We start from the raw sequence: 25,784 nt of genomic DNA on the forward strand, positions 1-25,784 counted from the left end.
ACTTCAAGAGACTCCTTGTCTTCTAAGGATGCTTTCCGCTCCTCAACCTTCTCCTGGACCCACAAAAACGCAGCCCAGGTGGCATGTCTATAAGTTACTTGGCTCAGAGGATTTATATTGAAAGTGAATACCATCCCTACATACAAGAGGATAAAAGATGAATTTTTAAATAATTGAATTAATGATTTGTATAAATAACCAAATATTCATTTGGCTACAAAGACGGCCCTATAAGCCCAGCATCTGTGGCACTCCTCTGGCATGTAGGTGGTGGCCTCCTTGGTCGGTCTGTTGGAGTTTCCTCTTGGGATATTCCTTAGAGCAGGAGCCTGACCTCAAGTCTCCCACAGCCCAGGCAAGCGCTCTGGCCAGTGTGTTCTCATGTCAGTAGCATTTGGAGTGGAGCCTTTCCCTTTAGAATCATTTCAGTTTTGCTGCCAGTGTTCAGTCTTGCTGACCATCCCATCGTGCTGCAAGCTTTTATGTTCCCATGGGCTTTTCTGAGCTGGGAATGAAGATCACAGATGAGAATCAGTACAGGAGAACCAGGAAGGGTTTTAGCTCAGTCATTTATCCAAGGTGATTTCTGTTCTTGGTAAAACATTTCCGGTTGCGAGCCAGGACTCAGGTTCTGTGGCACACACATCTGGTCTTATTATCAGGATGTGGGAGAAGTCTCAGACAGATGCGTCAGCAGAGCCATGAAAACAGCCTGTACAGCACATGCCAGCTGGTTCCCCCTGGCACTACCAAACTCTTGACCCCACAAGCAGCAAAATGCAACACATTTATATTAAAGCGTAAAGCAATTAAAACATCCAGGAGAGGCCCTGCTTCCTGGGAAGGAAGGCAAGACAGACGGAGTCATAATACAAACTGGGGCCAAAGCGTATGATTTTGCAAGTGCCAAAGTCACAGTGCCTGCAAGGCAGAGACAAATGGACCTGTCTCTCTCCTCCCCATAAAGTGGGAGGGGGGGGGTTGTTTGTTTGGTGGGTTTTTTTATTTAATCAGGAAGGGCTCCTGAAGCTGCTGAAGCAATGGCACTGAAAGGCAGCTTCTAGCAGCAGCAGCTCCCAAGTCACTTCACAGACCAGCCTTCTGTAGGAATTGTTTTTCAAATCCCCAGCTAGCCTTTTGACCACTACAAGGGTTCAGACACCAGCAGTAACATTGCTTTTTGCTGCTTGGGAATAGGTACCAAGTGCTAGGAGACCAAGATGCAGTTTACAGGAGCAAAGGGGGTCTTTTCCTGCAGCTGTGACTAGCCTCTTATCCCACAACTCAGTGATATGCAAACCTGCACCTTTCAAATTCTCCAGCGCTAAAGCCCTGACGCAAAGCTGCAATTACATCAACCGTTGTTCTGCCATATCAGTCCCAGAGACCAAACCAACCCAGTGAAGCTGATTAGTAGTTGAACAGCTGCCTGCATGATGCTTCAAAACACACAATTAAAGAGTAACACAGAGGTTGCAGGATCAGAAGAGTTTCCATTTCAAAAGGCAGCAGTATCCAGGTGAACAGGGAAGCCAGTTTTAGCACTAGAAATACTACGGGTTTTGGAGCACTGGGATCAAATCTATCAGATGGCCTTGGACCTGGAGACTTTGCCACAGCCCACCCCATTTAAGGAAAGTATATTAAGATCAAGTAGTCCTGAGTAAAGCCCTCCCCTGCCACACATGCCCCTACCAAGTACCAGGTGGAACAGCTGCCCCTCAGCAAGCCTGGACTGCTCTAGCATCACCCAGGACCTCAGGCTCCTCCTGATCAGTCCCACAAACAAGAAGAGCCAGCTGTTGGGGCTTCCAAGCATTTCTAAAGGTACTGTGCTTGAAAGAGAAGAAAGCAGGTAAAAAGCAAATGCACACTGGGAGCCCCATTTTGTAAGGTCCCTCAGGCATTTGCTTAAAAATTCAAATGTTGTGCATTTCTTCCAGGCCTACTGCAAGTCCGGAATGTTTCCTTGTGTCTGGGAGTCAGCAGTTCATTACCTGAGCCCCACAGGTTTCTTTGCACTGCATAGTCCTGACACAACCAGCCACCTGCTCACAGGCAGCAGAAGTGGGCCTCAGTGTGTTACTGCTATTCAATTCTTACCATGAGAAAACTCAAAGGCCCTGCATGGGGAGGGCATCACTGCCAATACAGGGTAGGAGACAGCCCAGGGAGAAGAGCTAGATTTGTGCTACAAATCCCAGCGTGTTGGATCTCACAGGGCCCCTCTAGTTGCCAAAACAGAATTTTTTCCCAACCTGCAGCCAAAACAGAATAGCCCACTTCAGCCATGGGCCTGAAAGCCCACAGGCAGCTTGTCCATCTTGTAAAACCATTTGGGCAGGTCCAAGCTCATCTGAGTATAGCAGAGATGGCTGAGGAAAGACCCATCCATAAGCACACAGGCTTCACCCTTCATCAAGGACTCATCTATGGAGTGGGAGGCGGGCAAGGGCCCTCCTTTTCTCCACAACTGGCTGCCTCTGTGAGCGTCTCCACAATCATGATAGGCAGACAGACAAAGGGGTCTCTTATCCTGCCAGCACAGGACACATGTATCTACTCCATCACCAGCCCTAATCAAGATCAGAGCCCTACTGTGCTACACACTGGGCGCATCTACACGAGACATTTACTGAACGGTAGACCAATTAGCTACACAGTAAATGTCTTGCATTTACACATGCACCCCTATTAGGCTGGAGTAAACCAATTTACTCTGCAGCAGAATAGCACTTGTACACTCCGCAGCAGCACATGTGTAGCCGCTGACAGAGCTGGCTGGGGTGTGAAAGTGCTTCAATGTGGGGGCTGCCTGCCAGCTAGCTCCATGCTGAAGCACCCTTGGGCCCCAGCCAGCCATTCTGCAGCATGTTGAGCCACAGGGAGCAGCCCAGGGCTGCAGGATGAGCCCCCTCCTTCCCCTGCCAGCCAGGGCTGTTCTGACCTGGCTCAATATGCTGTGGTCCTGGGCACATGTGTAAATGGTGTGCCTGAGAGCAATAAACTCTGGAGCAATAAGCTCGGGAGAGTTTATTGCTTCTGGTTAACTGCATATGTAGATATGCCCACTATGTAAAACAGAGGAAGAAGACAGTCCCTGCCCCAAAGAGGCTGAAGTCTAAGAAGAGATTTATGATTCATAAAGCAGAGGAAATCTAAACATGCCTGTGTCTGAAGTGGCTGCTCAGTCCTGTTCTAGTAACGTGTGGAGCCAGTGCTGTATGACGACACGCACTTCATTTTCAGCACGCAGTTAACCCTGGCTCGGCAAGGACAAACAATGGGGCTGAGGCTTTTCAGCCAGGCTGACAACTGGTATGACTGCTCCTGGCCACACAGCTGCAGAAAGGGGGCAGCGCTTGCGACACAGGCAGACGTGGTTGTAGCTGCAAATTTCTCAGGAGTGCTGGAGGCTTTGCCCCCTCTGCTCTGCAGACTGTAAAAGCTCAGTTGTGAAATACACAGCTTTGGGGGGAAATGCTCATTTAATTCAGCTAATTCCTCTTGGTATTCTGAGGAAAACAAGGTTTGCAGTGACCCTGAAATTCAAAACTGACAATTGCCTGCTGATCACAAGTATGTTTCTTTTCATACAATGCTTTTTCGAATGGAGTCAGGAATGTCTCAAGTCCCTGAAGTGCATAATAATTTTCCATGGATTTTTCAAGTGCCTTTTCTCGCCCATTCCACATGATATTGGCCTACGACTTGGTTAAAATATCTGTGCAGATGCACTTTTTCTGATGAATAAAAATGGCGTAACAAATAATTAAGCCTTTCTAGCTTATTAGTAAAGCATTTAAACCTCATTCTCAAGAGTATCCTTCACCTTTCACAAGGCTGTTCACATTTTTAACTCCCACTCGATCACATACAAGGCACAGAAAATACTGACGGAGAAGAACACAGGTGTCTGGCGTATAATTTCTGTCACTAGGAATTATTTTTGCCCCCTCTGGTGCGTGACCAGCCCCCCGCCTACTCAGCTTCACTCCCATGGATTTTACTACCACTGCTACAGCCCTGCACAAGGATGGTGCTCCTGCAACAGCCTATCATTGCCACTTCTAAGAAGCAGGCAGGGGCCGCCACCAGCACCCCAGGGAGCAAGGCCATGCTCAAATGCTTTTTTATCTAGTGCCTGTTTCCCTGTGTTCACAGGGACTCGGTGGATACAGGCACAGAAAGAACAGTGGTATTTGCTGGGGAATATGCCATGGTGAGCACATGCGAGCTACAATAAGACACAGGATTAGTATGTGAAAATCTATGCACCAGCCTTAATTAAAAAACCAAGAAAGTGTTCAAACCTTCTCATTAAAATATCATTAGCAGCCTGATTTCAACCCACCAAAGGCATGGTGTCCACATGTAAGGTTGCAACTCTGTTCTTATGCTTTTGTCATAAGCCTTGGCATTTCTGCAAACTGAAGGTGTAAATTCAGCTCAGCTGAACTGCAACACAACAGGCCAGCTAAGTTTAAGTGACAGCCTTAGCTCTTAATTTTTTGGCATTTGTGCACTGCAGTCAGACCTTTACCATCATTTGAATGCTGGGTTTTATATTTAGTTTCATAGGGGTTGCTATTTTTTTTGCCAGTTCTGCACTAAGATTACTGCTTTTCCCTCACTTACTTCCTGAGGCTATGGCCCTTGGCAAAGAGAATGACAGGAAAAATATTTATAAGCCATAGACCTGTCATAAACTCCAGCCAGTCAGAAGGGCTGGTAGTAATATTCCTACTGCAACCTTATCGAAATCATGGAAGAGCTTCAAGAATTTTCATTTTTAATAATTTCAAATCAACCTATTTCCCAAACCAAATAATCGAGCTGTCCGAGTCCAGTGGATGTCAGTAGGGCCACACATTGCTTTTTCAGCCAGAGAGCAGAAGCCATTATAAATAATACTACAGCTTTCATGATGGAGATTGTCCTTTCTACAACTTACAGCCTGGAGGCTTCATTATTCCATTGGCCGTAATTCAATTTGCCCCTTCCTAAAAGATCTGTTTCTGTGACCCACCCCCACCCCTGGAAACATGCTCAGCTAATAATTTCCGATTAATGCAGTCAATTACTAACTCACCCCCAACCCCTTACTGTCACCTGATTGGGCCAGAGAGGGAAGGAAGCGGCAACTAGCTGGAGAGGGATAGAAATGGGGGTAAAATAGCAATAAAAAGTAATTACATAAAAATGCTAAACATATTACATCTGTTAGTTTGCTTAGCCCACTGGGCTTGACAATTCCAGGTTTCTGCCATTGTCCATGCTCAGACAGACAAGAATAAGGAAAACAGGGAAAGGATTTTTGAATAAGATTATTAAATCAGTGCATGAAAAATAAGAGTCGTCATTACACTGCAAAGGGAGAGAGAGAGAAAAACTCACTGAAATTTCTTTCTGCAGATTTGCCTTTGTGATCTGCAAGGTACTGTTCTCCTGCTTACACTCCGTTACCCTGGCAACGTACGCCTGTAAAATAAAGATTATTAAAGCGCATATGATTATTTGGTGGCTGAGTGAATGAGGCGGCCGCTTCTGAAATTCCTTATCAGAGAAATTCAATTTTAGGCCAAATTGTGTTTTCACCGCCTCCCAGCTTCTCCCTCCCCCCGTGCAATACCAATAAAACCATCATCTCCCCAGCCATACACGGTATTTGTCACTAACTCTTTCACGCCTTCCCTTTCCCATTCCAGGTTTTATTTTTGCTTCATGAAAGTAAATTCTTTCCCTCGCTTGTGCAGTTTTTTTGGTGGGTTAAGGCTTTTCAGATAGCTTCAGATTATTTTTTTCTGGCATGTACAGCTAGCAGCAGCTGAGCCAGGAGGAGGGCTGGTGAACAGCCCCTGCCCTGCCGCAGGAGAGGACACCCCACACCAGGACCACCCTGGTGCTCTGCCCCTCGGCAGAAGCCCAGAGACGCTGCTCATGAGCATCCCCGTTCACAGATCGTCACTCCCACCCCTCCCTTCCCCTGACCCCAGCTCCCCGTGACAGTGCCATGCTGCCGGCACTCAGGCTCATCCCAGCACCAAACAGTGGGAGGCCCGAGGACCCAACAGCAGGGGTGGGCAATTACTTTGGGTGGAGGGCCGCCTAACGAGTTTTGGTGAGCTGGAGAGGGCAACATGGGTAGCTCCGCCCCTTGACAGTTGCCCCACCCCTGGTTGCCATCTTGGGGAAGGAAGTCCCACCCCCTACTCCCTGACCCTTGCCACTGGCAGTCCCTCCCCTTGCACCCCAGGAAATACTCTTTTTGGGACAGGAAGTTGCCACCTTGAAACCAGGAAAAGAAAAAAAACACTCATACACTAAAAGTCAAACACTTAGTAGAACAGATTTTAATTTTATTTCAAAAAAATATTTTTGTCACTAGTTGCGTTTGCATAGCATATATAGAAGGGACCGCATAATAACTCAAAAATAAATTTTTAGTCTTGTACATTGTGCGTGTGTGGGGATGGCGGGGTGTTTGCAAGCTCCCACCCAGCTGCAGCCCCAGCCCAGCCCTGCCACTTCCCTACCTGCTGCCAGGAGCAACCTGGAGGCAGGGAAAGCGGAGCAGGTCCCCGGGGGCTGCAGCAGCAACAGCCCTGCCTGGAAGCTGTGCTGGTCGGGCCGGGCGGTGCAAGGTGCAATAGGGTATATTTGGGGTGGAGGTGTACATGTGGACGCCTCGTGGGCAGAAGGGCTGGGCGGAGTGCAATTTTTTGGTGGATGCTGCGGGCCGCATGAAGGTGCTTGGCAGGCTGTATTTTGCCTGCCCCTGCCATACAGCCTACAGAAATTCTAGGCTAATATCTCCCTAACCCAGCAAGTACTGCTAGAGATCATGCTCCATCCCAAAACTATCAGTGGTGTCCAGGAGACAGAAATCCTGCAGTGGCTTAGCAGGAAAGGCATGCTGCAGCCTTTGTAAGGCTGACTGGGACGGCGGGGAGCACGGGGATAGGTACTGCAGCCTGGGTAGATGCACCGCAGCTAGCTTTCAAGGGGCTGGATCAGGCACAGCTAGCCATGCAGCCGAGGCGTTTGGGACTCTTTCAGGCTGCCCGTTCGAACAGCCACCTCGCGCCTGGCTGGTCTGCAGCCCACCCCAGTTACAATGCTACCGTGGGGGTGCTGCAAGCAGCCCCCACACTAGCTCCCGCACAGCTTACTTGAAGACATCTACACAGCTGCGAAGGCGCAGCCTGAGCTGGGCCCGTGCCACGTGGCTACAGCCCCAACAGGAGAAACTCAGCCACCGAGGACTTTTAAGGCACCGACTACTGGAATATTCTAAACACCAAGTGCTGTGCTCGGTTACTATGGTGATTTATGCTATTCCTATACCATAAATAGATTAAACAGCACAAAGAACATCTAAAGGCGCTCTCCCCTCCTCTGCCCATTTATCTGTATTCCAGCCGTGCGGGAGGGGCTGGGCCCATCGTGCCAGGGACTGTGTGCACACACGTCCAGAGGAGAAAAGATGATTCCTGCCCCAGTGGGCTTACAAGCGAGAAGATCACAAAGCAAGAGCTGTATTTTTCCTTCTTTTTGCTTCTGCTTCCCCCTCCTCTCTCTCCCTCTCTGTCTTTCACAGATTACTATTATGGAAACACGGCATTACTGCAGAAAGGCTTTACTAAAAAAGCTGTATCTTGCATTTCTCTAAGGGCCCCTGGACTCAGGTTTCATCTGCAGCAAAGGCCGGAGTGGCTGACAGATGAAGCAAGTGGAGTACAACCTGCTACTAACAGGGCCTTCCTCCTCCAGCGAGGACGAGAACAGCTGATGCGCACAGCAGACTGTAGTTCTGGTAAAGGGTGAACTACAACATCCTGCCAGTGTGGACCACGGCAAAACTGGCAGAGCACCGAAAGCACACCGTGCTAAGCCTGAAAGCAAAGGCAGCTGTAAGGCATGCGGGTTCAAACCCAAGTATGTCTCCAGACTCCTTTTTTATTTTCTTTTTTAATGAAGAGGCTCCTCCAGGCTCACACCATTTGATATTTTTATTTTTTAAAGAAAAGGCTGCCAGTCCGCCCCCAAAACTGCTCCCACACCCCTTGTTCTCGGGGTCCGGTCTCCGAAGGCAGGGTGTGAGCAGTGCCAGGCACTGCCAGCGCCGGGCAGCAGGGGGCACTACCACCCCACTGGCCACAGGAGCCCGGCCTTGGGGCTGCAGGGAGGGGAGAGCAGCATCCTGGGCTCTGCACAGCCACGTGGACTTTACCCTGGCACGGGAAAAGACAGCAAGGGCCAAGAAAGGGAGCCCTGCCATCACAGCCAACGTCCCAGGAGGCGAGCAGGGAGTGCCGAACACTCCCAGCAAACAGGACTGGATTGGGGAGAGCAAGAAGCGTGCTCTGACCCCATGGAGTTGCTTTATAGGCAGGGGAAGCAGAGCCTGGCCCAGCCCTTCTCACTGAAGCGCGCTGCTGTGCATGCTACGTGGGGGCAGGCGCGAGGGGAGACGAGGGCGCAGCTGGGGTGGGATGACAGAAGAACCAAAGGCGATAAAACACGGAGTCTTTTGTTTGAGGAGCTGCACAAATTAACTCCAAATTACTGTCACAGGCAGAAAAAAAATGGAGGCTGGGAGGCACAGGACTTGTTGCTGCACTCCTTCTTGCCTTATTGTGGTGTCTCTCCTCATGTAGTAACAGCTAAAAGCTATCCCCTTCACGGTACTGCAGCTTTTAATATCTCCTCTTTTTCCCCCTGCAGTTTAATTAAAAAACAATGAACCTTTTAAGTAGCTGAATGAAAAATATAAAATTGCACTGTTCTATCAAAGCTTAAGATCTCCACATTCTGTGAGCATGGGGAGAACTCAAAGAATTTACTGGGAACTTGATTACACTCAAGTCCCTTGCCTACCTTCATCAGAAGGCTGGAGGCTGAGAATTAAAAATCAGGCCAAGGTAGATGCCTCTGATTCAGCAGGCACAGGGGATTCGACTCCTTCAGGTAGTATTAAACAAAATTACACTGACTCCAGAAAGGAAATGAAATTGCTTCTTTTAATGATATCAAACTCATAATTGTTCCTATTTTTCTTCATGTTTAATAACTACGAGCCTATGCAACTAATAGGCTTTATGTGCAACAATTAGTAAGCACCTGAAATGCAGAGTGGATGAGGCACTCAGATGAACAAAGGGATGGCAGAAACTCCACAGGGTTACAGAAAAAACCAGGGTGAACATGTTTCTTAGAACTAAGTTGCATGCTTTTATTGCTTTTATTGTAAATTATAGAATTTAGGACACCTGAGTTCAAGTCCTTCTTTACCGCAATCTTCCTGTGTGACCCCAGGCAAGGTACGTACCTCTGTCCATCCGTTCCCAGTCCGCAAACAGAGAATAACAGGTCCCCTGACCTCACAGGGCCAGGCATTGCAAGGACAAATACAATACACGCTGAGATGTTTGATACTCTGATAATGCATACAATAAGTATATGCAAGGGCCAAGAGGCCAGCATTTATTTTTTCTAGCATATGAAGAACTATCAAGGTAATCTTCATTCCAAGATTATGTTCAAATTAAACTATACCTAAATATTCCACTCACTACAGCACTGGCTTGCTTCCAGGCAGCCCAACATAGCCCCATTGAGTGCCCAATTCCTTCATTCAAGCCACTCATCTTGGCTACTCTGTCTCAGTGCAGATTAAAGAGCAGCAGTGTACTGCTTCTGTCCTAGTGCCACATTTTGAGGTTAAACCCCGCAAAAGCAGCAGTTAGGAGAGAGCCAGGTTCTATTCCTGACTAGCCCTAGTGGAGTGATGCTGGCCCATTTAATCAATCTCTTTATGCCTCATTTCTCAAATCTGTAAAACGGGATAACCCTACGCCCCCTCAATTTCAGAAAACATTTCCAGATGCCCGTGCGAGAGCTCAGTGCAAGTACAAACACTTGCTACAGTACTGCGAAAGCTGAAGTCGAACCCCTTCCTAATACACGTCAGTCATCCGCTGCTTTGCAAAAGGTTGATCAGAAACTGACTGGAGAGACAGCCCAAGCCAATGGCGCTGGCCTCCAACCTCCTCTTTTTCCAGACCTTGTCAGGGTTTCCTGTTTTTGGCAAGATTACACACAGGGATGACAAAGGCAATCATGTTAAAGAAGCACACTTAGATTTTTCCAAGGACTCTAACTTACTGCCACATGACATTTTGATTAGACGCTTCCATGACATGGAAATGAAAGGGCGCACATCCAATGGATCCAACACTGGCCTATTGACAAGTCTCAAAACACAGCTGTCAGTGGGCAGGTATTGGGCTGTTTGGGGCCACCTTGTGATTTGGTCTTGATCCCATGTTATTTAATATTCTTAGCAACACTGTAGGCAATGAAATACTTTTCTGAGTAACGTCTGAAGATGAGATAAAGATTAGCAGAGTAGCAAACAATGAAAAACCACTTATTGCTCAGGAGTGCCCTGAATCACCCAGCCAAATACTCACAAGCCAACTAAGTTTCAAACAGGGAAACAAGGACGTAGGTTTTACCTACAGGAAGGGAGACCGCCTTGAAAAGCAGCGTGTTGGTGTAGTCAATGATAGTTGCTTCAGCATAAACTTGCAGTGTAGTGCTATGGCAAAAAAGGGCTACTGTGATTCTAGGACACAAATGGGACAGAGTAGAGAAGTAATTGTACCTTTAAGCGCGGCACTGGGAAGACTGCTACTGGGTTGCAGGAGCTCAACTTCTTTAGACTAGAGTGGGAAAGGTTGAGAAGTGACTTGATCACTGTGCACAGGTACTTATTGATGTATAAAGACAAGGTATCCAATGCTTGGGGGCCTTACAGACTTGCTAACAAAGGCGTGGCAAGAATCAGTAGCTGGAGGATGAAATTAGACAAGTTTAACTTTGAAATAAGATGCAGTTTTATAGTAGTGAAGATGATTAAATGTTGGAACACCTTTCTAAGGGAGGTGGTAGACTCACCACCCCTTGGAGTCTCAGACAAAATTAGATCTTCCTCTAGATCACAGGCTTAATTTACTTCCTAGGAGAAATTCTGCTCTACAGCCTGAGTGTGCAAGGGGTCAGGGCTGGATGACCGGGCTGATCCCTTCTGGACAGGATTCTTCTTCTTTCCCCTCGCACCTCCTTCCTCCAAAGCACCAGAGACTGGCCACAACTGGAGATGGACCGTGGGAAGGAAAAAACACACCGGCAATGGTGAGGTGACGTCGAGACTTGTCTCTCCAACGGCTGGTCAGCGCAGCGCTGCTCATGTACTCAGATGTGCAGCTGACAAGGAATTTTCCCCAGGCCATGGAGGAAGGGACAGTCGGTTTGAGTGATGTTCATTTTCTCTGATTTGGATTTCCTCTGCAGCACATGGGGCTTAAGCTCTGTAGGGTCACCTGGGCTTATCATCTCACATAACTATTCCATGCCATTGTAGAGGCCTTGGGCTTCTACAATTCCATGCCATTGTAGTGGCTCCTTGGTTTCTCCTGAAGCACAGAGACATTTAATGTCCCCAGAACTGAAATGCTTTGGTATAACTCAAGTTGTTGGGTTAAACAGTAGCATCTGGGGTAATTTAATGGCCTGTGATTACGCTGGAGTCAGGCTAAGCAATCTCATGGTTCCTTATGTCACCTCTATGAAAGCTTCACCACTGAAGCTGAATTTTCAGGGGCTCCAAATGCATTGCCTCAGAGGCTTGCTGTAAAACAAGCTGCCACTGATATAATGATTACAAGGTACTGTGTACCAGTTCCATGAGAGGTAGCATGTCAGGAAAAAAAATCCAGTTTATAAAACAGCCAGGATGAAAAGCATGGGACAATATACACTCCAAAAGGTATGAAAAGGTAAAAATACTTCAAAGTATAATCCTCCCCAAGATGGCTCTCATCCTGGCATTTTGTTAAGCACACAAGAGCAGGGTGGAGAGAGGTTAAAACGTAAAGTCAACTATGGCACTGTCATTAATTCATAACAGACTATGCCTGGAAGTGGAGGTTTGCTGGATTATGTACAGATACACCAAAGCATTAACAGTGACAGAGGCAAGTGCAGGTAGCATGGGACAGCTGCAAGAGCATCACAAACCAAAAGCCACAGTTGCTGAAGCCCAGTGCTCACAGTGGGAGGCACTTCCCAACCAGCCATACCTGAAGCTCTGCCTCCAGCGTGGTCACCTTCCAGGCAGCCTCTCTTTCCAGCTCTTCCATTGCTTGCACTAAGACTTCATTCTGGTCACTCAGGTCCATTACATAGGACTGGAGAAGCTTCACTTTCATCTGTAAAGGCAAAAAGTAGCACCACCGTCAATTCCCACCCTTACCTGTATTGGGATATAGCCCACCGAACCGCACGGCAGCGGTCCCATGAACACAGAGAGATTGTCCCACGTACAGCGAACATGAAATGAGATGTAGTAGCAAGAGGGTGAAACAAGAGAAGAGAACAGGAAGGAAGAATGAGGGCAGCAGTGACCAGAACACAGCTCCACAGACACACAGGATAGGCCAACGGGACAGTGATGTAAACCAGCAGGAGCTGGTAACGAAAACCAGCCAACTTAGGACATTCTAACAAGAGCCAAGAAGCGGATGGTCCTGTGGTCAGATGGTACTGCTTTGAGCAGGGGTTGGACTAGATGACATCCTGAGGTCCCTTCCAACCCTCATTTTCTATGGTTCGAAGTCCATGAAATGAGGTTAGGAATCACTAGTGCGGACCCCCAACTCAGTTAATAGCCTCATAAACCAACTGATGTCATAGTCAAAGAAACATCACTGGCACCCAACAAATGGACCTGTGTTACACAGTATGCTGCCTGTGCTAACCCACTTCCAGCATGAGGGCATGAAGAACGAGCAAGCCCACGCTCCTCTTTCCTGTTACTGGTCGAGAAGCACTACTCTAGAGCATGCCCAGTTCCACCCAGAACTGGAGCACACTGGCCAGGCAACAGAAGGCAGACCACTGCAGCTCTCCCTTGCTCCCCGAGCAGTGAACAAGCCAGGCACACTCTCCACAGAGCACAGCTTTAAAGCAGCGGTGCTCAACCTTACAGCCCCGCAAGCCGGACGAGTGGTGCAGGGCTAGTCTCCAGGCCAGATCCTGCGGGTAGGTCAGTCTGCATCAGACCCAGCAGGGGGCAGCCTGCGGGGTCAGTCCACACGTGTGATATGGCTGTGCAGGGATGCCACATGTGGGTGTGATCTGCCACATGGGTGCCTCATCCAACCCACAGGTCTGAGAATTGGGGAGGAGGAAGGTGGGGGTGGGCACAGCAATTAATGCTGCCACCGCTTTCCCTGCCACCAAATTTCTGGCCCAGAGGAGCCCCAGGAGCCAGAGAATAAATTCAGAGAATAAACGATTCCACTCTCAGGAAGAGATCAATGGGATGTCACGTCACTGGGTGTTTCTAGTGGGATTCCGCCAGGGTCCCTAATGCCTGATGCTATTCAAGTTTCCTTGGTTGTTTATTTTTTTAAATCAATGATCCTGAAAGTCAATATCAAAATCACTTCTGATTATGTTCGCACATGATGCAAAGATTAGCAGGATGGTAAACCACCATGGGAACAGTTGCACAGAGTGACTGGACTGCTCAGCAAGTGAGGCCTGCTCCAACTGTGCTGTAATCAAAGCAGATCCCAGGTCACCCATCTGGGACAGTGATTCTCCACCAGGGTGCCAGGGGATCCTCTGAGGCACTAGATCTTTTGAAGGGTGTCATGAGGAGTGAGGAGAAAAACAAGGCAGTAGGAGATTTAAAGCTGTCTCTGTGGAGAGTGTGCCTGGCCTGTTCACTGCTCAGGGAGCGAGGGGGAGCTGCAGTGGTCTCCCTTCTGTTGCCTCACTTCTATCCTGAGGAAGGTCTTTGAAAAAATTATCAAGGGCCACATTTGTGAGAGCCCTGCAGGGGAAGTGATGTTGAGGGCCAACATGGGTTCATGCCAGGCCGATCCTACCTAACTAACATGGTCTCTTTCTATGACCAGGTAACAAAGAGCTTAGATGGGAAGGAGGAAGTCGACGTCATCTTCTTGGACTTCCAGAAGGCCTTCGACACAGTGTCCCACCCAATTCTGGTGGGCAAGCTGAGGGGCTGCAGCACCGACGAATGCACAGTCACATGGGTGGCAAACTGGCTCCAGGGGCGCACCCCTAGGGTGGTGGTGGATGGGTCGATGTCGACCTGGGAGGGTGTGGGCAGCAGAGTCCCCCAGGGCTCGGTCTTTGGGCCAGTGCTGTTCAACATCTTCATCAGTGACCTGGATGAGGGTGTGGAAAGCACCCTGTTCAAGTTCACTGATGACACCAAGCTGTGGGGTAAAGTGAATACACCGGCAGGCAGGGACTGCATCCAGGCAGACCTGGATAGGTTGGAGAAGTGGGCCGATCTGAACAGGACGTAGCTCAACAAGGACAAGTGCAGGGTGCTGCACCTGGGGAGAGGGAACCAGCATTATGGTTATAGGTTAGGGGCTGACCCTCTTGGCAGCACAGAGGCAGAGAGGGATCTTGGAGTCAGGATTGACTCCAGGATGAATACGAGTCACCAGTGTGATAAAGCAATAGGCAGAGCCAACCGCACCCTGTCCTGTATCAACAGGGGCAGCACTAACAGGTCCCGAGAGGTCTTGCTCCCCCTCTATGCGGCGCTGGTCCGGCCGCAGCTGGAGTCCTGTGTCCAGTTCTGGGCGCCGCACTTCAGGAGGGACGCGGGGAACCTGGAGAGGGTCCAGAGGAGGCCACTCGTGTGGCTGACGGCCTCCATGGCCAGCCCTATGAGGAGAGGCTGAGGGACCTGAATCTCTTCAGTCTCCAAGAGCAGACTGAGGGGGGATCTTGTGGCTGCCTACAACCTTATCAGGGGCCAGCAGCAGGGACTCGGGGAAAGTCTGTTCACCAGGGCCCCCCTTGGGGTCAGCAGGAACAATGGCCACAAGCTGAGGGAGTATGATAGGTTTAAGTTAGATATTAGGAAGAACTACTTCACGGTACGGGTGGCCAGAGCCTGGAATAGGCTTCCCAGAGAGGTGGTGCTCTCACCTGCCCTGGACATCGTCAAGAGGACCTGGCTGGGGTCTTATGACCCCTGCCACCCCCAGTGCTCCTTCCTGCCCATGGCAGGGGGTCGGACTCGATGATCTGTCTAGGTCCCTCCCGACTCAGTGATCCTGTAATTCTATGAGATGAACAGATAAACTAAGCAAATAAGCACAGCCCCTGCCTGGACAACCCCCCATCCCTGCTGCTCCACCCCTCTGCAAGGAGGTAAATCGCAATCTAAAAAATTAGTTTTTGAAATTGGGTGTTACTCAGTTCACAGAAGTTATGGAGGGGGCCTTGGGTCCAATGAGGTTGAGAACCACTGATCTAGCAGCAAGACAAGCAGGTTATACCTTGGAATGAGATCCTGCACCCCGGAAAGCAGCGACTGGGAGAGGCCACAAGGTGACACAGTGGCAGGACTCATGGTGTCCCTGGATATACAAGGAGGTAGTGAGTAGCAGGGAGGAGAAATTTCACCTCTGCATCATGTGCTGGGGAGACCAGTACTGGAATACTGCATCTGTTCTAGTGTCCATGTTTTACAAAGGATGCTGGAAAATTGGAGTGCAGAGAACAGCCATAAAAAATTGTCTGAGCACTGGAAAAAATGGCTTACAGTGAAAGACTATAAGGAGCTCAATCTGTTTAGCTTATCGAAAAGATCAAGAGATGACTTGATTACAACGTATAAGTACCTTCAGGAGAAGAAAATACCAGGTACTAAAAGGGCTTCTTAATCTAGTTGAGAAAGGCAGAACAAGATTCAATGGCTGCAGCTGAAACCAGATATGCTTAAATTAGAAATATGACACAAAGTTTTAACAGTGCATGCAATTAACCACTGGAACAAGTACCAAGGATATCATGGGTTCTCCAACTCTAAAGGGCTTGATATCATGCCCTTGGCAGAAGTAGGCTCATTACTAGAGTAAATGGGAAATACTTAATAGCCTATGATAGAAGAAGAAAAGGCAGAATGATCTACTGGTCTCCTGTAGCCGTATGCTACACAAAACAATGAACATGTTGCATCAGTACAGAGATCTTCACTCATTAGATAAGCAGGGATCATGCAACACTTTCAGAGCTGTAAGACTCACCCCAACCAGGGAGAAAGGTGCTGCCAAATCTTACCACTGTATTACTTTTAAGTGGACTTGGTATCTCTGCCCGTTAAGACTGTCTGACACTTCCTATTTCAAGACCTCATTTTCAGTTGCTTATCAGTTTGTCAAACTCAACCAGCCAGATTGAAATCCTCCATGTAATATCGTCTGACTCAGCCAGATGCTCTTGAAAAGTTTCAGTCCAACCCACTCAGTTGATTCTGAGAACAAGGCCATAAAAAATACACCTAACAATTGGTGGCCATCATTTCTTTGAACAGTGCCAGCGTTCCCTTGCTTTGAAGCAGGAGCAGGCAGCCTACAGCTAGCCTTGCTTTTCTGAGGGAGGCTGCACATCAAGCAGACTTTTCCATAGAGCTCATCTCCAGTGATGCCCATACTCCTTTTCCTTTGGGCTGATATGCTTCATACTGAACTCCATAAGGTGTAATTTAGCCTCGTCCCTCCAGAGTATTGCTTTGCATTTACTAGCAGGGAATTCTGATACACACATCTTAATAGGACGTGGGATTTTTTTCTTGCTTTATTTCATGACACTCTTGCAGAACATGCCTATTTCAGCCTCTACACTGCCTCACACAGATGTTCCTTATCCTGCCTGCATACATCTCCTGAGCCACCAAAAGTAGGAGGAGTGATGGTTTCTTGAAGGCTTTTGGCAACACCTGCATCTGTCTGCTTCAACTTGCTGTGCCTAAGTGAGCTAGGCTGCAGACCTGAGCAGCCACTGAGTGGGTGTTGTGGGATGGGGTATGAATTATGGATGGGTCAGCACAGACCCTGTGGCCCAGGCAGTTGGACTGCGCTGTCCCACTACCACAAAGGAGTGACTGAGAAGCTGGAGCCGATGGCTCCATGAGACGGCGACTGAAGAGCAGCCAGACAAGAGGGAGATGAGTGCAAGGCCCCAGCATGTGGATCCAAATGGACCAGCACGGAAAGCTTGACCAGGACTGTGACACTTCCTATGCAAATAGTTTTCATTTGGAAAACTCACCTCCTTGACTCTGCCGCACAGAGCACACACAGCTCAGGCAGGTCGGTTATGCACTTGGCTGCTTTACTGTTTCAATTACTTTACTATTTTCTGCAGAAATAAAACCTCCAGGGCTGCTATACAATAACACAGGTTAAAGCGGACCTCCCTGTCATGGATGACCAAATCCAGGGAGAGGAAAAGCAGAAAGCAGGAGGCTCCAGAGCTGCTTGAAAGCAGGGACTCTAGCAGAGCCCACACCGACCAGTGGGAGCTCACAGCATGCGAGGCGCAGCCAAGGGGGGTGTGAGCATGCTACTGCATCACTCCCGGATCTGCCACTGCACTGACTGTTGCCCACCCACTCAAGATAACCACACAGAAAGCAAATTGCATCCCTCCCATCACACGCAATGAGCTGCGGCTTAACTTAGAACAGCGCCAGTCTTCTATATTTTTCTAGCTCAGGACCCGCATTCAGCACTCCCCGCTCTTTGCAATGGCGCTGCTGCTCCTCAGCCCAGCAGCACTCAGCTGCAGGGCCTTGCAGCAGGTCGGTGTCTGCTGGTCAAGGGAAACTGCTGCCATAGTGTTTCTGGCCACACAGTATAGGCAAACCAGTCACGCCTCCCAACCATCCTCAGAAGGAAGGTTTACACAGGGAGGATCCTGCCTTGAGCAGGGGGTTGGGCTAGATGACCTTGAGGTCCTTTCCAGCCCTGCCTTTCTATGATTCTACGTGCATGAGTCCTGCTACTCTTAAACAGATGCAAACTTTGGAACTTCAGCTGCTCAGGGCAGTTGCACTGTCAGGAACCTGTACAGCTGTTCCTCCAGACTTCCTCCTTCCATACAACTCACTCCTTCTGGCTCAGCTATCCCTTGGTCATCAGGATAGAGAAGACGACCATTCACCGACTCACCTTCAGTAGACTTATCACAATGCCTACTAGTGACCTACTGCTAGCATTCAATGCAGTTCATGTGCAAGGCCCTGGTTTCTGGTCCAAGGGGTAACAGTGGAGCCAGTAGCCTCGATCATAAGTTAAAACATTCAGAAAAAATGTCCAACATAAATCTGGCAAATAGGTCTGGTAAATTGTACCCAGTCTGCCCCTCAGACTGGGATCTCTCTCTTCAATATCTGTCCACATGATCACAAATCTCATGTGCACCACACTCTTGTCTAGCAGCATCAAAAAATGCTAGCAGACTCCTCCCTCAAACCAGAGCAAATAACCCAGGTCTACTTTCCCTTTAACCAGCCTGTTAGTTTCATTATGGGAGCAAACAGATCTTCAGAGTATAGCAATGCAGTAGTCTTGATCCCCAGCTGCAAAGAAATGACGTATTTCCAACTGAACTATGACAGTCACCCATCAAGACCACATTATCTTCAGAATCACTGGATTCCAAATACAGTTTAAAATTCTGTCTTATTTCCAGAGGTTCATTGTCCATTGGAATAATCCTGCATTCAGCCCAGCTAAGAGCATACAGATACTTGACACCCAGCTGTATCAAGTTTGAAGACAACACTGGAAAAATATGGTATCGCCACAGTGAGGAATGAGATGTTTCCATCTTGTTCAAAACCAGCCACGAACACCCCAGTGAAAATGAAGAATACCTTTGAGATGTGTAGTGCAGGTCCCTCAGTGAACCGTCCCAAGACATTAAATGAATCACATGTTGTACATTTACTGGCCATGCAACAGCTTTACTACACAGTTGCAGTGGGAAAGATGCATTTCAGTCAACAAGTGCACACGGTGCAGAATTCAGTTGCATCATCTGATTTGGTCCAGGGAGCTGGAATACAAGTCTAAGAGCAATGAAAGTGGATGCTGGGGTACAGGGATACTCTTTGGGTTTATACCACAACAATTCAGAAATTTAAACTGCATGAACAGGAAAACTAGCTTTTTCTTTTACCATGATATGAAGTTATTTAAGAGGTCACCCCGGGAATACATGGCAACCTGATACCACAGAATCTAAGGATAAAAATCGCCGACACATTCAAGGCTTAGAGGATCTTTGCTACTGAATTGAGTGGCATGAGGATTTTACCCTAGATATAGAAAGGGTTTGCCAAGTCATGTCACCCATTTCCTTTTCAATGCAAAACTGTTCTATGTTCTCCCATGCAATGTTAATGGACTCAGTGGGGTTTTCCATCTTTTCCCTGGGCAAAATATTCTACAGCTTAATTAGTCTCACAAACTATTTTCTGGTATTCACCCTACGTTTTCCTTTGCATAGTCTCCTCCCATAGCTCCCACTTGCACCTCTGTCCTCATCAGAAGCAATTCCTCTCTCTGCCTGCTGTTTACACTATTCAAATGCTTGCGGACTGGTACAACCTCTGCTGAATCCATTCATTTTGCCAAGTTAAACATACTTAATTCTTTCCATCTTTACTCAGAAATCATTCTTTCCAGCCCTACAGTTCTACTCAGAAAGTGACTTCATGACCAGAAGCCACGTTTATTAATCTGTCTGTGAGCACCACATCAGGTTTTCAAATCTTTTTCTACCCACCAGTACCTTCCACTCCCACAAACACGATTGTATACAGAAATGTATGCACACCTGTTCTCTGGGGCAACCCCCTCTCCTAACATGCAGTTCTGCCATCTTGCATATGAGAATGAAGGGGGACGCAACCCACCAGCACAATCCACTAGGATCAGTGGACCATCCACGTGCTTTCAGGGCAACCGTCAAGGTCCCCCTCCTCGTTCCTCTCCCCATTTCGGCTATCTGTGATGCTCACCCCTCGTGTGGGGCCAGCTTTGACTAGTCATTTTACCATGGTGGCTTCTGCAGAAGAGTTCACTCCCTTAGCAGCTGGTCAGCCAGTTCCGCCAGGCAAGGGTCCATCTCGGAGCAAAGAAACCTAACAGAACAAAGCCCCGTGTCCTCTTCCAGACACTGGGAGAAAAGTGCCATCCTGTCCTGGCCCCAGCACAGCAGCCTGGCTCCTCTTTGCAGCAAGCTGCTCCCTTCACAGCCTCCTTCCTTCTCCCCCTTGCCTTCTCTTCCAGAGGGACCCTTCTTCATTACCCGAGCATCCCACAGCTGAGCTTCCTTAATGGGGTGACTGTTCCTTCGTAAAGGGTCAGACCAACCTCTTACACCTGCCTGTCTACTGATTTATTTTGGGGCAACACAGCATAATTTAGGTGTGTAAAAAACTATTCTGCAAACCTTTTTTGCCCTTTCTTACATCTGGACAAACTTCTATAAATAATAATTCTGTACACATAAATATAGGGGTCATTCTATAAAACCTTCAATAGCTTACACACCTGTGACAAACTAAAACAACAATTCTTTTGATGCACAGAGTAAATCTGGCTCACTCAGCCTTAGTCTCCTGCAGGGTTGAGAGAAATACAAATTTTTGTGGTTTTTTAGTCACTGAAATCAGCAAAAGTGACTCTAAATAGACAGAGGATGCAGCCAGTTCAGCAATTACTCTGCTTTGCAGTGGGTAGGGATTTAATGCTCATCAGCATGCATCAGTCGATCAGCTGTAGCTTTCATCCGTTGCTCTTGTCCCACAGTAAGCAAAGCTAAACTCCAACCATCTGAATGAAAAGGGGGTTGGACTTGATGACACCTGAGTTTTTTTCCAACCCTATCATTCCATAAAACAGGTAGTAAATTATTGTGGTTTACCTTGCACTTACAGCAGGTTAGAGCAGACAGGTGCAACCGTTCCAGCAGATTCTGCTGAAGAGCCGCAAGTCAGTCAGCTGGTTCCTCTCCACACCTTCTCAACTGGTGTAACTGTCTCGTCCCTCCATGCCCATGGGACAGCAGAGCTCCAGACTGAAAAAGCAGTGTTTTCATGCAGTCCCATTGCAAAGTACAACTGCACATGGCAAACACTCAGTAAAATGAAGTGCCCACAACTTCACAGTCACACAGGATGGCGTTGCTCTGGGAAGCCAGACAGGCATCATGGGGGGGCAGGGGGAGAAGCGCAGCACTTACAGCCTAAGAGACCCAAAACAGCTTCAACTACTTTCAGTAGGGGCGGGAGAAGCCCCATTCAGTGCTCCCCCAAATTTCACCCTTCCTTGCCTTCCGGCATGCCCTCTCCAAATGAGCCACATGCCCTATCCTGGGATTTGCGAGAGGAGCTTTCCCTGGCTGGACCTGGGTCTCTCCCCAGCTTCTGTAACTGGTGCACAAGTAGCAGTGCAGGCACATGCCTGTGGCATACTTGCTGTTCTCTGTGGTGCTCTCAACCTACAGCCAGTGGGCTGGCGCTGGCTCTGGCTCTGGCTCACAGAGCCGTGTCATCCAGCCTGTGGGGCTCCCCCTGGGTCTACAAATTTGGCAGTGGGAAGTGGAGGCAGTGTGAATTGCTCCCAGGGCTGTGGCAATTAATGCTGCCACCACTCTCCCACTGTCAAATCTCTGGACCTGATAGAGCCCTGTGGTCTTGATGGCATGGCCCCGCACATTGGTTGTGCTGGGCGTGAGTAGGATCTGGCCCGCGGCACACAAGGCCGCAGGGCAGAGTAAGCTGAACACCACTGCCTATCCCTGTGTATCCCCTACCATCGGCACGGGGCACTGAAGTAACAGTAAACAGTCATTGTAGAGATTACTTGCATCATTTTTGAAGATCAATATCACATTTGCTTTTTCCAATCCTTTGATACTTCTCCAGTTCGCCATTACTTTTCAAAAATAACTGTAATGTTTTGCTAAAGTCCATTAACTAATTTCTTTAGCACCTTGTGATGTATGTTATCTGGAACCAGTGGTCTACGTATAGTCAATTTTTCCACATATTCTCTTGACTGAATTTATCCCACATCTTTATCTGAAAGGTCTTCATTACTTTCCAATTGCCTGTACCACTTTTCTTTCTTTTCTAGGTAAAGGCTCATTTATAAAATAGTTCGGTAGCTCAGCCATTTGAGACTCCTAGTTGACTCTTCTTTTGTTAATGGATTTCTTTACTTTCAGTTCTCCCAATGTACAACTTAAGTAATCTGCTTTTCTTTCTCTTCGGCTCCTTGGCAGAATTTACTCAGCCTGCTTCACTGCTGCCACTCTCTTGCATGTGCATCATAAATGATTTTGAATATTACTGTTTCTCTCCCCATCTTCGTTTCAAATAAAGGTCCCTTTATACCTTCAAATCTTTGAGCTATGTTAGTCACTTCTTCTTTTCTATATTGTGCTTTATTAAGAAAAAGAAAACCTGTTCCTTTGTAATTATTATTTTGTATCCAGGTTCTTCCTGTCCATCCAGCCACCTTTCACACTGCTTCTTTGCAGTACCCTAAAGGCAAATTCATGCATTTCCATATTTCTTGCACTATGCTCACTAGGTCTTAGTTCCTCAGAATTTGCTCCTAAAGACCAGTGCCTTGTACTGCTCTGCTAGTTGAAATGTCCCTCTCCACAGACACTTAGCACAGTGAACTCAGGCATTCAGCTTAAGCAAATCCAAGATGGTCTTCTTCTCACTGGACTCCATTCTAGACGCACACAGATATATAAAACTAGGCACTTCAAACGTCTACCATTCGCTGCCCTTTCCAACGACCCCAGCAGAAGAATATTGCTAGTTCTCTACTCCTATTCTAGTCTTTGGAACCATTACTGGAAAGAGCCTTCCAGAAAATGATTCAGAAAATCCACTTTACGTAAGAACAAGATGACTATGGCTATGGGGGATACAGGGTAAAAAAAGGTTATCATTCTACTACTTCTCATCTCAAATCATTTCTCACATATACATACATACATACACACACATCTATGTGAGAAATGATTTGAGATGAGATGTAGTAGAATGACACACATATATAATACACACACACACACAAAAATAAAAAAGTTTCCACCAAGCAGAACAAAATCAAGGCTGTGAGCTCTACTCTGCTCAAAACATTTTATTTTAAACTTCGCTTGTCTGTTTTCACACAAGAAAATGTGTGAAATGTGCTGTCAGGAAATCCTGAAGAACATGTTATCATGTTTGATCAACACACTTAAAGTACTTATCAATTCTCAGTGCAGGAAGCCTGAAGGAACATGCTAAGCTAAGTTCTTCGGAAAAAAATTGTCTGTGAAGACTTGAGGGCATTTTTTTAATCTACAGAGAAGAAGAAAAATTTGGTTATCAGAAACCTTCTTCCAATGCTGCACAAAGTCAACTAGCACAAGCCACATAGACACTTGGTATGGAGCATAAGCATCTACACAGAACCCAAAGCAAAGCCTGTGGATCGGCAGTGCCAGATGGGCTGTGAGATCTTCATTCCAACTTTGCTAGAAACAGCAGGTTTCACTTAGGCAGAGACATTTTCAAGGGAAACATATTCTATTAACGGTTACTGAAGTCTCTGCTGATCTTGAGGTTAGGATGCTATATTTATTAATGGAAAATCTAAATTCATCTACCAACTCACAGCCTCAGGACAATCTACAAGATTCATTAATTGTTCTGCTGAAAGAGCTCTGTTAAGTGAATTTAAAAAAAAATAATCAAAATATGAAAGAAAAAATGGTTAAAATTATTGTGTTTGAAGATAGCCAGGCAGAGCTCTCTACTGGTTGTTGAGTATTTTAACAAGGATTGCTTGTAGCCTTGGACGGGCTTTCTAGCTGTGAAAAATAAAGTATTTAAGACTAGGAAAAACAAGTTACCCATCCATGAGCAATTGTTCAGGCAATATTCATAAAATGTTTTCACTTCACTCCACAACAAAAGTGCAAGATGATGATGAGAAGTCAAATTGTAAATAAAGAAAAAAAAGAATCAGAAAAAACAGTTGCAAACAAAATAGTATATCCTGAAAAGTGATTTTCACTCTGAAAAGCGATGCTATAACAACACTTAAAGTTGCAGCTAACTATGTCTCGGTGTTTTTCCACAGTAAACCTGCTCAGTCTGCAAGCCAGAAGATTACTCTCTCAACTTCTGGTTTTGTAAATTCAATCTGAAATCAGTCATTTTGTGGTTCCACTGTCACTGTGTCAGATGTGGCCCCACTGAATGAGGTGGTCATTTTTCTGACCAGATTTGCTTGTAGTTTGAAAAAAAGCCACCAAGCAGTTCAACATCACCTTCTAACTAAACATAACTCCATCATCATTTGGTCATACTTTTGGGGGGCAATATTTTAAAGACTTAGAATGGGTTTTCTCTCACCAATGTCTTCAACTCAGTCACATTCATATGCTTGTGACATATATTAACATTTCCATAATAGCAGTGGCAGATTCAATCTTTGAGAAATGAGTTAGGCATCATAATGGAAAGGGTTAGCAATGCCACCACCACTCCCACCAGCGAGCTGAACAAGTTTTCTGTGTGTGGTAGCCCCATCTGGGACCACAGCTGGACCCCAAAGTGGCAGAAGACAGATGAGAAAAATGGACCAAATACCAGCCGCAGCAGCTTAGAAAAGTTCTTATTTTGCCAACAGTTAGTATTAATACCAAACACAGAAAAGGATGTGCTTTTGTAATAAAGTACCTTCTTTGTTGTTTTGCTTCCCAGCGGAGGCTCCCCCTGCCCTAGGAACAGGGTAAGGACCAGAACAGGGCGAAGTACGGTAATGGCCACGCCACCGGCAAAGGGAGGAAGGAAATGAGGAGAAAGAGTCCTAGTGTCAGGCCAACCAAGGACACCTTCCCCCTTCCCCGTGCTGCGTTTTGTAACATTCTCAAGGGCCGACTGTGGGAGAAGATGACAGCGGCTGCCGAAAGCTTCATCCCTGAAGAACTAGCTAGTATTTGGTCACCTGCTCCAGCGTGTCACACCAACTTTGTCCTATTCCAAGGGCTTCCTTTAATCCCGTTGTCCAGATACAGCTTGATGTGATCATCCTCGATCTCATTACCACCTTGCAGAAGAGCAGGCAGCGGGCTGAGTCAAGAGTACAGCCAACAGTAAAACAGCCAAATTCCAACACGTTCAAATGTAACAAAACCCTGCTAGTCAAATGATCTGGCTCTTCATGTTCACCACTGACTCATTCTACCAAGCAGCAGAGCTCAGAGAAAGAAGGGGGATTATAGTGCCAACATGCTGCGCTGCCAAGAAAAATAAAAGTTATTCCTGTTTTACGCCAGCAAAACCTGTCTCCCCCACAACTGAGTTGTCAAGAACCTGCAGACAAAACCTTGCTGTGTAACACCACACTGATGGGTCCTGTGGTCATCAACCATCTCTGTCTATATTCCTCTCATGATTACATGCATCACTCTGGCTTTTAAAGCACACGTGTGCATCACCCATGTCTTCATTTTGAGGGGCAAGGCCAATAGTTTTGCTCCTTGCCTAATCAGAATGAGTCAATCAATCAAGCTTAGCTGGATATTTAAAAATGGGGTAAAAGTTCGACATACAGAATTGTGGAATGAATTAACGATAGGTCACTACTTCAAATGTTAATTTTATTATCTGGGTCCCTGTGGCCCATTACAGCCACAGTCACTCCAAAATAGGAGCGAGTACATTTAAAGCAAAAGGTACAGGTTTTACTACAAACTGTCAAGTCATCTCGCTTTGGGAGAGAGCTGATTTGGGTAGCATCACTCAATGCCTGTTATGTAGGGATTTCCTAGTATACTGAATTGCAACCCCCACA

The 25,784-nt window shown here is 47.1% G+C and overlaps 1 protein-coding gene across 1 annotated transcript in view; it reads right to left on the reverse strand.

Annotated features, from left to right (window-relative positions):
- Positions 1–25,784, reverse strand: part of LOC149856976 (uncharacterized) — a 155,476-nt gene that overhangs the window by 91,308 nt on the left and 38,384 nt on the right. Inside the window, exons 2-3 of the mRNA XM_090063586.1 lie at positions 12,147–12,275; positions 5,398–5,481 (exon numbers count right to left, since the gene is read on the reverse strand). Of these exons, the coding sequence (XP_089919712.1) occupies positions 5,398–5,481; positions 12,147–12,275 (213 nt within the window). The remainder of the gene's footprint in view (positions 1–5,397; positions 5,482–12,146; positions 12,276–25,784) is intronic.

Source organism: Crocodylus siamensis, chromosome 9 (assembly GCF_052110815.1).
Source record: "Crocodylus siamensis isolate JL-2025a chromosome 9, ASM5211081v1, whole genome shotgun sequence".
NCBI classification, from domain to species: Eukaryota; Metazoa; Chordata; order Crocodylia; family Crocodylidae; genus Crocodylus; species Crocodylus siamensis.